At 43.3% G+C, this 13,796-nt stretch overlaps 1 protein-coding gene across 1 annotated transcript in view; it reads right to left on the reverse strand.

Moving 5' to 3' along the window:
* The window catches only part of stag2b (stromal antigen 2b), a 33,312-nt gene extending 21,247 nt beyond the window's left edge, over positions 1-12,065 (reverse strand). Inside the window, exons 1-16 of the mRNA XM_033973465.2 lie at positions 11,864-12,065; positions 9,856-9,996; positions 9,691-9,769; positions 9,209-9,352; positions 9,016-9,112; positions 8,858-8,934; positions 8,560-8,764; positions 7,697-7,848; positions 3,869-3,942; positions 3,671-3,794; positions 2,973-3,071; positions 2,712-2,791; positions 1,523-1,630; positions 1,013-1,124; positions 199-316; positions 15-118 (exon numbers count right to left, since the gene is read on the reverse strand). Coding sequence (XP_033829356.1) covers positions 15-118; positions 199-316; positions 1,013-1,124; positions 1,523-1,630; positions 2,712-2,791; positions 2,973-3,071; positions 3,671-3,794; positions 3,869-3,942; positions 7,697-7,848; positions 8,560-8,764; positions 8,858-8,934; positions 9,016-9,112; positions 9,209-9,352; positions 9,691-9,769; positions 9,856-9,899 — 1,617 coding nt within the window. The 5' untranslated portion in view covers positions 9,900-9,996; positions 11,864-12,065. The remainder of the gene's footprint in view (positions 1-14; positions 119-198; positions 317-1,012; positions 1,125-1,522; positions 1,631-2,711; positions 2,792-2,972; positions 3,072-3,670; positions 3,795-3,868; positions 3,943-7,696; positions 7,849-8,559; positions 8,765-8,857; positions 8,935-9,015; positions 9,113-9,208; positions 9,353-9,690; positions 9,770-9,855; positions 9,997-11,863) is intronic.
* Positions 12,066-13,796: the final 1,731 nt, after the last annotated feature.

Raw genomic sequence — 13,796 nt, forward strand, 5'->3', positions numbered from 1 at the left:
ATATAGAGTTTTACCCTCTTTCCCGAGCCTCGTCCGACTGGCGGGTGGCATTCCGCAGCTTGCCTTACGGTGCACAGCATAATTTCGATCAGTGCCGTTTCTTGTCGGTCGTTGAGAGCTGGAAACACAAAACAATTTAACATGGACCTCACAGCCATTTTATCCAAGAATTATACTGTAAAAAGTTAAGTAACATACGCTCCTCCCCCGGCAACGGATCGTCTATCAATAAACTGATCATACACTCCCAGTCCTTCAGCAGCTCGGGCCCACATTCCCACAGGGAGTCAACCAGGTAGGCCGCGTGTTCATGGAGCTACGGAAGAACAAAACAGAAACGAAACACTGATTAGCAATAGGCCTGTCACAAAATCACATTATGAAGTTCAACATATCACGGAAGTAAATATAGACAATAAAAGATCATATTGAAATTCATTTATGCCACTGACACAAAAACCCAAGAGCAGATTTAAACCACAAGAACTATTCTAAATCTACAATATTGTTTAAAAAAAAAAGAGTCACATAAGTCATTTATTCAACCTTTTACGGTTTAAAGTTTATCATATAGACAAAAAAAAAAAAAAAAAAAGATTCCTTTCTAGTAGTGCAAATACAATGTGCAGGAGGAGGAAGAGGAGAAGGTTGAGGAGAGGAGATGAGAGGGAGAAGAGAGGGACGAGAGGAGGGTGAGAAAAGGAGAAGAGAAGGATGAAAGGAAAAGGAGAGAGGGAGGAGAGAAGAAGAAGAAGAGAGAGGGAGAGACAGAGGGGTTTTGCACTGGTGACCCGAGCTTCATGAGACACAGAAACAAAACGCATAATAGAAAAATCTCCATTTCAAATATTCAAATATCGAATCTCATTTGTACAATCGTCACATCCAGCGCCGCTGTGAGCGACTCTGAGGAGTTTGAGTTTAAAGTGGAGCTCTGAGCAAACACGGAGAGAAACAGAAGCATCTCACTGTTCACACACAGCAGTAACAATGAGCAGCTATGAGTTTATACCTCACTCTCCAGGAAGAAGAAGACTGTAGTTTTTATAAGATTGGCATTTGGGCTTTGTCTTCCTCTCCTCTTGGGGGCGCCCTCCTCCTCTGGCTCTCGCTGACTGAATAATCTGCACACGCATAGAAAAGCCGTTATTACAAATTGTGTAGAAAATATTTTAATAAAACACCAACAGGATTTTGGCAAAGAAGCACACTTAATTTCTATTTCTATTACATTGAGCATCAAACAGAAAAAGAATCGATCAGTCCTTTACAACAAGGACTGATCAGTGGGAAAGTATAAAATAAACAATAACAGTATCTATTCTCAGGCTTTAAACCATAGACTGTATGTGTGCTCACTTCTCCACTTCTCTACACAGTCTATGCTTCAAACATATTGGCAGGAAGTAGAAACCTGACATTTCACCATTAAAAAAATATGTATTTTATTTTTGTTTCTATAGCAACAGTGCTCCTTTTTCATCATTTTAAAATCCATGGATACAGGACTGTGTAGACTTACTTCTTATAGAGGAATTCCCCTGCTGCGACAGCCACCGGCCTGTGAGCCGAGTAAACCAAATGATAGACGCTCTCGCAGTCCTCTGGGGTCAGCACTTCCTCTGTGCTACTGCAGAGACACACAGAAAAAGCATGAGGAAATGTGTGTGGAGGCCAATTTAACCTGTGCAAATACACTACTGTTTGAAAGTGAACACAAGTCTGCAGGGTGTCTTCAAACGTACCAAAGACAGTCCAGAGATTAGTAGTTAAACTTAATTTATTTGGCTCACCTTTGCCACAATACGCCGTCTGTCCCAGTCTGTCCCAGTCTGTCCCAGTCTGTCCCAGTCTGTCCCACAGGAGCAGTGAGCTCTCTGAGAAAAATCCTTTCTGGGCAGGAGGGACTTTTTGTTGTTGTAGTGCCAATCAGTGGTCACTAGTCCAAATGGACACAGCTCTAAGCAGCAGGATCCTGTCCAGTTATTTTAACAGATCCAAGCTCTGCACCTTCAAACACCTGGTGACAATTTCCTGCCCCTTTATACCTGGGGCTTCCACTTCAAACATCTAACCCACAGTGCCTCATAGAGGCTGGAGGTGTAAAAAAGAAAGGCAGTCAAAGTGGCTCCTAGTTCAAACTAGGCCTGTCACAGTAACACATTTTGAAGTGGAATATATTGCTGAAGTAAATATAGACGATAAACTAGAATATTGAAGGTAAATCATAAATTCAACCTCCTACAGCTCAAACTTGATCATATTGCAGAAAAAATAACCAAAAAAATGTACAACTACTGCAGAGAAAAAGTCCCACAATTAATACTGACGCCTAAAAATTACCGATAAGTGGATGTAGTGATTATTGTGACAGGCCAAGCGTTGCACTGTATGAGGAAAACACATGAGTTTTCATGAGCTCGTATTAAAGATGACAGCAATCATTAAATTATATAATCATTATATCAACAAATAAAAGGAAAAAAGCTAGAAAAAGTCTCTATAGAAGTCTAGTAGAAATGTTAAAAACATCCCAAACAAGACGATCGGCCTTGTGCTTTTAAACTATTTTAAGCCCATTTATGACCCACATGTTTTTCCAGACTAAATGATCCCGACTCCTTGTTCCACAAACACAAGTCACATCCCATGAAGCACCGGTCTAGACAGCTCCAACAGTAAACAAACAAAAACACAAACACAGCACTTACTTCAAAACGAGGGTGAGAAGTTTAATTGCCTGCACCGCAACATCATACTCTTTATCTAGAGTCATGGAAACGATCCGATCCTGAATGAAAAAACAAAACAAAAGATGATTTATTGCGAAAATTCATATTTAAGTTTGCATTTCATTCTAAAGTTGAAAATCGTCAACACTGGGGGAAACAGTGTTGAGCTCAGTGTTGGTACTGAATGAATGAAAACTGCTGTGACTGCAGTGCACGTTTTGTCCAGCAGGTGGAGCTCACCTTAAAGCGACTGGTGAACAGCTCTAGTCTTGCATTGAGTTCTCTGTTGTAGTAGAGTCCCTGCAGAGCTGTCAGACACTTCAGACGTACCTCTCCTTGCTGCGACAGAAAAAAAATGAAGTTACACATTAAATCAGCCCTACTGTGCTTGTGTCTTTACAGTTCATCTCTGACATCTGTGGATCATTCTGTTATAAGTTACACATTTTAATCACAATTTTCATCTAAAACGACTTAATAAAAGAAACAAGTCTGCTGACGGTGCCCAAAGGGAGCTGACGTCACCATAAACGTCAGCACAACATGTTAGGCCACATCAGTTTTGTATTATATTGTATTTTTTCACTTTTTCTGTGCAGGGTGTTTAGGTGTTTTGACAGGTGCTTAAAAATAAAATGTATTATTATTATTATTATTACAAAGGGTCTGCTTCTCCAGACTATGCGACGCTGCGAATCCTATGAGTATCACCGATTAAGAAAATAAAAGTGGAGAAGGAAGTGGGCGTGTACTGGGGGTAGATTGGCAAAATAGCGTATTAAGAATAAGCGGTTAAAGATTGCCCAAACATGAGTCACTCCAAATACAACTTCGAGAGAGTGAATGAAACTATAACTTGGTTTAAAGCTCTGAATAGGTCTGCTGTGAAATTTAACCTCGACAAAAACAATGGACATTTTGAACTAATCTGATCTCACCTTATCGTGCATTGTCCAGCCCACATACTTCAAATAGCTGTCATTGAGAAAGGCATCGCTGTAGAGCTTCATCCAGACGCCGATCTCTTCTATACAGATCGCCCTAATTTCTGCGATGGCGTCACTGCAAAAGCCCAAAGCGTCTTCTTTAACATATCAAAACGGATTTAAACAGATGTAGCATTAATAAAATCATACCGATATCTGTGGACAAACACTCCTTTGAAAATGGCATTCATCATGTTTTCAATCTCGTCCTGATTTTCTTGGAGCTGAAAGAAAAACAAAACACACATTAATTAAGCAGGAAAAACGAGTATTGAGTAAACGAGTACGTGGATTGGAGCCAATATCGATACACAAACATATTAAACTTTGGTCTGCTCTATTACTGTTCAAGACCACATTCAAACAACTACAGACATGGATTATATTTGTGTTTGTTTTTGAGCCAATACCGATGTCTGTCCTGGTGGCCGATAACCGATCTTTAGCTTTTAAAAGGTCGTCTATTAGGCAAAATGCACTTGTGTGAACTTTAATCCATGTTCTAATTCAGTCATGTTTCTGGAGTTGTGTTTTGTTTCATTCACACATGTTTGAGTCACAATTTATTATTAGTCTGTAACATCTGCAAAGCTCAAAATGCTCCGTTCCACCTTGTGATGTCATGAAGTGGTAGTTTTTAAGTTAAAAACAGCTCCTTTTACCTTTAGTTCAGTAGAGATTGAATATTCTGAGGCTGAAATGATCCAAATGATTCTAGTGAAGGTGTGAGGCGTTTAAAAACACAGTGGAGCACTTCACGTATTACCACATGATGACATCACAAGGTGGAACAGAGTGTTTTCTGTTTGAGAGAAGCCTAAATATGCAGGTCTGTGTGTTAAATATTTGTGAATGAAACAAAACATAACTCTAGGTCTGTTTGAGATGAGTAAATAACATTAGAACATAGACGAAAAAATTGCAAAATATGGCCCTTTAAAATCCATAGCAAGGCCAATAACTTTGAATAAAGATCAGTATTTCACCTTTCACTTTTGTAAAAACAATAAAATGTATTTATCTCGAAAATAAAAATGATGTGTTGCATGTCAAAAACATTCTACTATTTCACTTTTGATTAGTTTGTTTAAAAAAGGGCTCAAAGAGAAAGAGTCACATCAGTACAGAACGGACATCGGCTGATACCAACATATATTTAAAATAGTTTGAATGTTTAGTACATCAACAAACACATGAAGCACTCGCCCTGGATGAGCCCGTTGTGTAAAGAGAACATGACTAGAAGGTATTGTGAACGTAACAAGACGTGTGTGACAGCCAAATGTGGCACCATGCAGACGGAGGCACAGCCACAAACAGATGGATGCCCACTGGTCCCACTATTACATAACCCAATCAGCTGACAATTATGTGTGAGTAATGCTCTACACAAGCACAGACACCGCGGGGCCCAGAGGATAACGACGACGGAGACTAAAGGGGCCGGAGGATAAAGGGGCCGGAGGATAAAGACAGAGCCTAAAGGGGCCAGAGGCTAAAGGGGCCGGAGGCTAAAGGGGCCGGAGGCTAAAGGGGCCGGAGGATAAACACAGAGACTAAAGGGGCCGGAGGATAAAGGGGCCGGAGGATAAAGGGGCCGGAGGATAAAGGGGCCGGAGACTAAAGGGGCCGGAGGATAAAGGGGCCGGAGGATAAAGGGGCCGGAGGCTAAAGGGGCCGGAGGCTAAAGGGGGCAGAGGCTAAAGGGGGCAGAGGCTAAAGGGGGCAGAGGCTAAAGGGGCCGGAGACTAAAGGGGCCAGAGGATAAAGACAGAGGCTAAATGGGCCAGAGACTAACAACGACAGAGACTAAAGGGGCCGGAGGATAAAGGGGCCAGAGGATAAAGGGGGCAGAGGCTAAAGGGGGCAGAGGATAAAGACAGAGGCCAAAGGGGCCAGAGACTAACGACGACAGAGACTAAAGGGGCCAGAGGATAAAGGGGCCAGAGGATAAAGGGGCCAGAGGCTAAACGGGTCAGAGGCTAAAGGGGCCAGACGCTAAAGGGGCCAGAGGCTAAACGGGCCAGAGCCTAAAGGAGCCAGGGCCTAAAGGAGCCAGGGCCTAAAGGGGCCAGAGAATAAAGACAGAGGCTAAAGGGGCCAGAGGCAAAAGGGGCCAGAGCCTAAAAAAGGCCAGAGGCTAAAGGGGGCAGAGGCTACAGGGGCCAGAGGCTAAACGGGCCAGAGGCTAAACGGGCCAGAGGCTAAACGGGACAGAAGCTAAACGGGCCAGAGGCTAAACGGGACAGAGGCTACAGGGGCCAGAGCCTAAACAGGGCCAGAGCATAACAATGACACAGGCTAAAGGGCCAGAGCCTGTAGAAGCCAGAGTTAAAAGACTTCAGAGTCTAAAGGGGCCACAGAGCCTACAGGGGCCAAAGGGGATACAGCCTACAAAATGACATAGCCTACAGGAGAGTCTACACACATATATAGCAGCCTAGAGGAGCCTACAGGAGCCATGCCAATCCAACAACTCACACAGGATAATTGTTGGAAAATATACACCAGGATAAGGTCATTAACTTCACATTTAGCTTATGTAGAGTGAAGCTCACGCTGTGACATGTGTGAGCTTCTTACAGTATGGGACATGGGATGTATGAATAAAACATTATATAACCAATGAAAATATGAAGAAAACATCACAACTTTTAGTATAATACATTTTCTAGTCATAAACTGGGTTTTTAAATTTTATCAGCACATTTTATTCAAGTTTTGGTAAGTTTTCTAGCAATATTTTGACTTGTCTATTGGGTCTCAAACCATCAATTGAAAATGGCTTCTGGGTGAGAGCCGACAGTGTCCAGGTGACCATCGCTGATACTTCCTCTACATGTTCAGTGCAGTTTTTAAATCACATTTGCCAGATTTTTAGATTCTCATTGATTTTGTACATTTTTTAAATAATGATAATTGTAACTTTGCACATACTCCATTTTACTACAACCTTAGACTACAGAGTCAGCACATTTTTCTGAGTTGAGACTGTACAGGGCTTAGGGTTTGAGTTGTGTGCACCAAAACCCACTGCTTATTTAAGCCATCACAATATAAATACTGTCCTTCAACAGCTTCAGCAATAAACGGCTAGATAAATACATTTTATCCAGACATACAATTCATACTTTATACTGCACATGCATTAAACTCTATATTCAACACTTATTAAAGAAGAAATAATTATAAAATCTCAATGACGACAACTTTTATCTATTCAAAGTTTTTTTTTTAGAATAACATAAGGAATATACTTTTATACTTATTTATTATTATTTGTATTAAACCACAATTACATAAAAGTCTATAAAGTTCCATTAATAAAAAAAAGCTTTTATTTTTTATTTTTTCACATTGGGCATCAGGAGCCCTGCTTGAGTAACTAAACACAGTGTGGAGGATCTACAGGGTTGATACCGCTCTTTAAATATTGTGTCTCATTTACAAATCCAAACTTATGTCTCTGTGGTGTGTTTATCTCTGAGTCCCAGAGTGAGACCTGAGCATTGGCCTCAGCTCCGACTGGCTTCAGCTTTAGAGTCTGGTCAGAATTTTTTGTTTATCAATTAAAACAATTATTTAAGTGTGCGCTATACACAGACTGTACATCTAAATGGACATAACTAACCTGCTAGCCGCCGCGTTCCAAACAGGAAGTGATTATGGGCGCACTTCCGGTTCCAATTCACTTTACATTACAAAACTCTGACCCCTCTCTCTAACTGCTGCTGTCAGATCGTCATTTTTGTCAACAGCTTCGCCCCAGATTGGCTCATTGGTTGCTATGATACTCGCGGATGGAATCCCAAATGTGGAACCTGGCTCCAAATTGGCCGCTGTAACTGCTAGCCTCGACGCTATGGGCGACGTCACACTCACTTAGTCACGTTGTCATACAGTCTATAGTTCTATAAAATTTAATCTGCACATGGAGCAGCTCTTGTGTTTTTGTGTTTGTTCATGTCTTGTCCGTACCTCTTTGCGTTTCTGTAGGAGCAGCTCCAGTCGGTCGTTGGCCCGTTTGGCCACCATCTTGTTCCTCTCGGCCTCGTACTGCCGCTGCGTGTTGTCCATGTTGATGCTCAGATTGAGAGCTACATTCACCAGGGCCGTCATCAGCTTCATCGCTGTTCAAATCAAATAAGGTCCAAAAAGTAAATAAACTAGACATCTGACGCTTTCGCTTCAAATCCACTGTTAATTATGGCTATAAGGAGAATAAAAGTCAGGTTCATAAGATCAGGTCGATTCTATGTTAATATTTTAATCACTTTTTAAACTCAAGACCAGATTTACATATGGACACACATATACACACCTCTCATTTAGCGTTTTTTACTACTTTCTACATTTTAAAAACACACAAAAGACATCAAATATATGAAGCAAGATATATAGAATTATGTAGTAAAGACAAAAGGTAAATTGCACCACTAAAGATTTTCTGACAAAAGCAAAGGGAGGAGACTTTGACAGATAAATATTATATATAAAAACCTTTTTTCTTTACTACATAATTCCATATATTTAACTTCCTGTATGTGTTATCTTTTATGTGTATATACAATGTACAAAGTAAAAAAAAAAAAAAAATTGAATGAGTGGGTGTGTCCAAACCTTTGACTGGTCATGTTCATTACAAAAAATAGGAAGGCCGTGGAGAGGAAAGAGATGGTCATGTCTCTCTGCATTGTGTATGCATTTGAATATTTGAATAAGACAAGAATGCAAAAGCGTAACTACTCCAGCTCTACAGCCCATATAAAATGTACCAACCCCATATTGTATAAAATGCACATGATTAGAAATTACAGCAGTGGCTTGTCCCGCCCACTCACCTGCCAGTGTTGAGGTGTGTCTGAAGGCTCTGACTTGGGAGTCTGATAGTCCGGTGAGGAGAGAGATGACTGTGTCCATCATGTACTCATCATAGATGATACTATATTGACATTGACGAACCAGCACCGAAATAAATTCACAAAAACTGGATTTAAATTTTTTCCACTGAGGCCCTGCTATAGTTAGAGGGTAGTCACCGCTGTCCTACAGGAACACAACACAAATATTCATTAAAAACAAGTCATAACACGCAAAAGAAGTAGTTTATGTCAGAGAAGGGTCAAGCCGTGTCCGAACCTCGTCAAACTCCTCTGTCATTCGTCGAATGATCTCTGAGTTCTGCATGTTACGGAACATTTCTCCGGTGACAACACCTGAAAACAAGAGGATAAAATGTTTGATTTTTAAAAACAAGAACAGAAACCCAGAACAAAAAACTTTGTAAAGATCCATACCTTTGCATCCTGAGCACTGGATGAAGAAATTTATGAGGTCTAATAGTGCAACATCTCTGTCATGCTTATAAGACTCTATCCAGTCATCTACAACGCACTAGAACAACAACATCGGTGTTATTTTTCTGTTTATCCCTGTGCAGGCTCAGTGTTCATCTTATATATACAGGCTTTGCGCTGTACGTTTGCTCACCTGCATTGCACTCCTGCCCAGCCGCACCACCTCAAACAGCATGACATTTTCCATGCCATTCTCCTGGTGGTGCCCGTTCAGTCGGCCCGCCCCCTTTCCTCCTTTGCCTTTCTCCCCTGCTGCCTTCTTGCCCTTCTTACCCCCCTGGAGAAAATAAAATGACACTTAGACATTATCTTTACAAGTTCTTAGATATCGAACAATGTTAATACTCAAATGTGACTTATGAGTAAAATGGAAATAGTATAATTATATGGCTGTATGTTTACTCCAACATGTAACAAATTATTTTATGTGCCACTAAGATACGTTTTGTTATTATTTTTACAAATGTGAAAAATTACGGTACATTTTAAGATACATTTAGCCAGAGCAGCAGGTCAAATGTCGCCCCATTTCTTTTAGAAAGAGAGGAAAGAGCCTTGTGTAGCTGTATAATTGCCCTGACTAGCGTGACCCACGGTAAGAAAACTGCAACATACCTTTCCTTTGGAGCTTGTACTTCTTCCATCGATATCCTCTGAGAAGTCTGTGTCTGAGGAGAATCGTGTGTCTGTGTCCCTAGAAGACAAATGTCAGATATGAATTTTTTTTATACAATTTCTGACTTGAATCACTTGAACAGCGATGTAGAACTGTGCACTTACTGAGGATAGGCGAACTCTGGCGGTATTTCTGGTGCCGCTATCATTTCTGTAACATCTTCTGGATAACTTCAACTTATGACTGATTTGCGATTTTCAGTATATACACAACTGGGCCCGTTGCATGCGACTTGAGATGTAAAACTGAAAAATAACGATAGATAGATGCAGAAGTTTTAGTACAAATTGTAGTAACAGGGAGTTCAAAAGGGGACATTGACAATTCCATCTCCTAACACAAGCCAAGCGTTTCTTTAATGCCAACCAATTAAAAAGAAAAAAAAGCATTTCACATGGTAACGGGGGCGGGCACTACTAGCTCAGTCACGCGCAGACTTCGCCCTTATTGGCTTCCGTTCTCTCTCGGCTTCCCTGGGTTTACGCACAACGTCACACACAGAGGACGAGTGTCTTCCTCAATGGCCAAATATGGCACAGTCCTATCCGCCCCACTGTGGACTCAGCCAATCAAACACCGGTATCAACATCAACAAGACACTGCAGGCCACAGGCTTTGATCTGTGCGCTACTTTGAATAGACTGAACAGAACATACGGACCGATAACTTTGCTCCCGTCATTAAAATCACTGGTGCAATAATAACACGCAAGTTACACTGAAACATGTGGGATCGGAGCTGCTCAACACGTCTGGACTAGTTCCCATGCAAATGTCACTGTGAATGTATATGCAAACCGTGAAACAAGAACAGAGGCAGTCACTGAGTCAAGAGTGGATGTCACTGTTTATGATTATTACATTTGCAAACAATACACAGACTTTTGCCTCTTTAGTCTTTGAGCAAAAGCCTAAACCTGAATCATGTCGAGTGTTTGAGCAAGCACCACAAACTTCCACTGTAGTCAATGCACCAAGTAAGTAAACGTAATTGTGTCAAATAACACACTGGAGAGTCAGATTTGAGGGAAAAGGGCTGTTTGGCTCTTTGTGGATGATCCCTGCGCGTTTGCAGAGGTTTGCGTGATGTCGCGTTCATGGGTGTTGACTAAAAGTGGCGCCAAATCGCTGAGTGAAGCTCATAAACTCATTGTTGTGGATCGATTGATGTCGCTGTTATTCTAAACTAAAGAATGAAAGCCCGTCCTGGCCGTAACTTGGAGTGAAGAGCGCCTAAACCCAGCGCCTGTGCTCGCTCCCTCTGCCCCGCCACACCGCGCTCTCCTCCGGCTTCTGTCAAAATCGACGCCGGTGCGCGGCGGATGCTAGCGCCACTAGCCACTCAAACTTTATCATTCGCCTTAAAAGGAAAATAGACCCATGTGATGGAAGCGGGCTATTGAGTGTAAAAGAGAACACTCGTTTAAAATCAACCCTTTACTGGCACCGAAGCATGTTATGGTGACATAAACACGAAAACTAACTGAAGCTACCACAGTTAGACTCAATAATAACAAAACAACGCCAGCCCTAGTAGAATCAGCGCCGCTAACCCAGAAACAAGGCTCCATTGTATCTCACACTTCAGCCTGTTTACACGGAACACAAGGCCCGGAGGAGCTGCATTTACTATTCCGCTGACAGTAAAACAATTATATATTGACAAACATGTTGTAGTTAGAATATCGATGCTAGATCACTAGCTCTGCTCCTGCTAATGCTAACGTCGCCTAAAAAAACATCACGTCCTTGCGTCCTCCATCTTGCCTCCGGAGTTCAGCAGCGTATTGCATAAGCAATAAACACTTTGTTTACAAATATACAAAGTATTTTAACGTGATTTAAATCATTAAGTGGTGTTTTTGTGTTGTGAGCCAAGTCATTACGCGTAACTATGGTGAAAATGCAGTTTATTGGCCTGCTAAGTACCGAAGTAGCCTCGTACCGCTGTGACGGAGGCGCCGCGCGCTGAGCTCCTCACGGCTCGCGCTCTGATGCTAACGCTCTGATGCTAACGCGTTAGCATCACGGCTAGCGCGGCTAGCACCACGGCTAGCAAAATACAATTCAACTAACTTCCAGATAGCTCTCCGCCATTTTACAGCTAACTTACCTTGTTGAAAAATACAGCAGTGGTAGAGTCCTAACTTATAATTGTCTTTTCCAATCTTGCTTCAAATCCCGCTAAAATCACCAAAAAGAGTTTAAAAGTCGCGGTCAGAGGCGGTTTCGGACGGTCTGCCGCCTCGCTGCTCCGTAGTTCGGTTTGTTGTTTCGACGACCTCAGAGGAGGAAATCCTGGTGCAGAGCTACCACCTAGCGGCCAGCAGCCAGAGAACGAGCCGAACAACACCGAGGAAGAGCCGACGCCTGCAGGACACATGAGAGAACTACACGGGGAATACAACCCCCACTCAGAGGAGCCACACAGAGGAGCCAGAGACAGAGGAGCCACACAGAGGAGCCAGAGACAGAGGAGCCACACAGAGGAGCCAGAGACAGAGGAGCCAGAGACAGAGGAGCCACACAGAGGAGCCAGAGACAGAGGAGCCACACAGAGGAGACACACAGGGGAGCCACACAGAGGAGCCACACAGAGGAGCCAGAGACAGAGGAGCCACACAGAGGAGACACACAGGGGAGCCACACAGAGGAGCCACACAGAGGAGCCACACAGAGGAGCCAGAGACAGAGGAGCCACACAGAGGAGCCACACAGAGGAGCCACACAGAGGAGCCACACAGAGGAGCCACACAGAGGAGCCAGAGACAGAGGAGCCAGAGACAGAGGAGCCACACAGAGGAGCCACACAGAGGAGCCAGAGACAGAGGAGCCACACAGAGGAGCCACACAGAGGAGCCAGAGACAGAGGAGCCACACAGAGGAGCCAGAGACAGAGGAGCCACACAGAGGAGCCAGAGACAGGAGCCAGAGACAGGAGCCAGAGACAGAGGAGCCAGAGACAGAGGAGCCAAACACATGAGCCACACAGAGGAGCCAGAGACAGAGGAGCCACACAGAGGAGCCAGAGACAGGAGCCACACAGAGGAGCCACACAGAGGAGCCAGAGACAGGAGCCAGAGACAGAGGAGCCAGAGACAGAGGAGCCAAACACATGAGCCACACAGAGGAGCCAGAGACAGAGGAGCCACACAGAGGAGCCAGAGACAGGAGCCACACAGAGGAGCCAGAGACAGGAGCCAGAGACAGAGGAGCCAGAGACAGAGGAGCCAAACACATGAGCCACACAGAGGAGCCAGAGACAGAGGAGCCACACAGAGGAGCCAGAGACAGGAGTCAGAGACAGAGGAGCCAAACACAGGAGCCATACACAGAGGAGCCACACAGAGGAGCCAGAGACAGAGGAGCCAGAGACAGGAGCCAGAGACAGAGGAGCCAGAGACTGGAGCCAGAGACAGAGGAGCCACACAGAGGAGCCACAGACAGGAGCTTGAGACAGAGGAGCCAAACTCAGGAGCCAGACACAGAAGAGCCACACAGAGGAGCCAGAGACAGAGGAGCCACACAGAGGGGCCAAACACTCAGCCCCTCTGACTCACATTGCTTCTTTCACAATGAACAAAATGGCAATTCTTAACAACATAAATACCAGGGCCGGTCCTAGCTTTCAGGGGGCCCTAAGCTGAATTTGTCTCTGGGGCCCCTGACAGCGGATTCCTCCTCACTTTGCAATTGGTGATTCACATTTGACACATTATGACTCTGCTCTCATCATCTTGACCAACTGCATTTGTGTTTATCTGAACAACATAAGACTGAAAGAATGACACAACTACAACAACACAAACATATAAGAAAAACACAAACATATAAGAAAAACATAAACACATAAGAATGACACAAACACATAAGAACGACACAAACACATAAGAACGACACAAACATATAAGAACGACACAAACACATAAGAACAACACAAACATATAAGAACGACACAAACATAAGACCAACACAAACATAAGAACAACACAAACATAAGACCAACACAAACATAAGAACAACACAAACACATATGGGGGCGTGAA

This window comes from Periophthalmus magnuspinnatus, chromosome 10, assembly GCF_009829125.3.
Source record: "Periophthalmus magnuspinnatus isolate fPerMag1 chromosome 10, fPerMag1.2.pri, whole genome shotgun sequence".
In the NCBI taxonomy this organism is placed as follows: domain Eukaryota; kingdom Metazoa; phylum Chordata; class Actinopteri; order Gobiiformes; family Gobiidae; genus Periophthalmus; species Periophthalmus magnuspinnatus.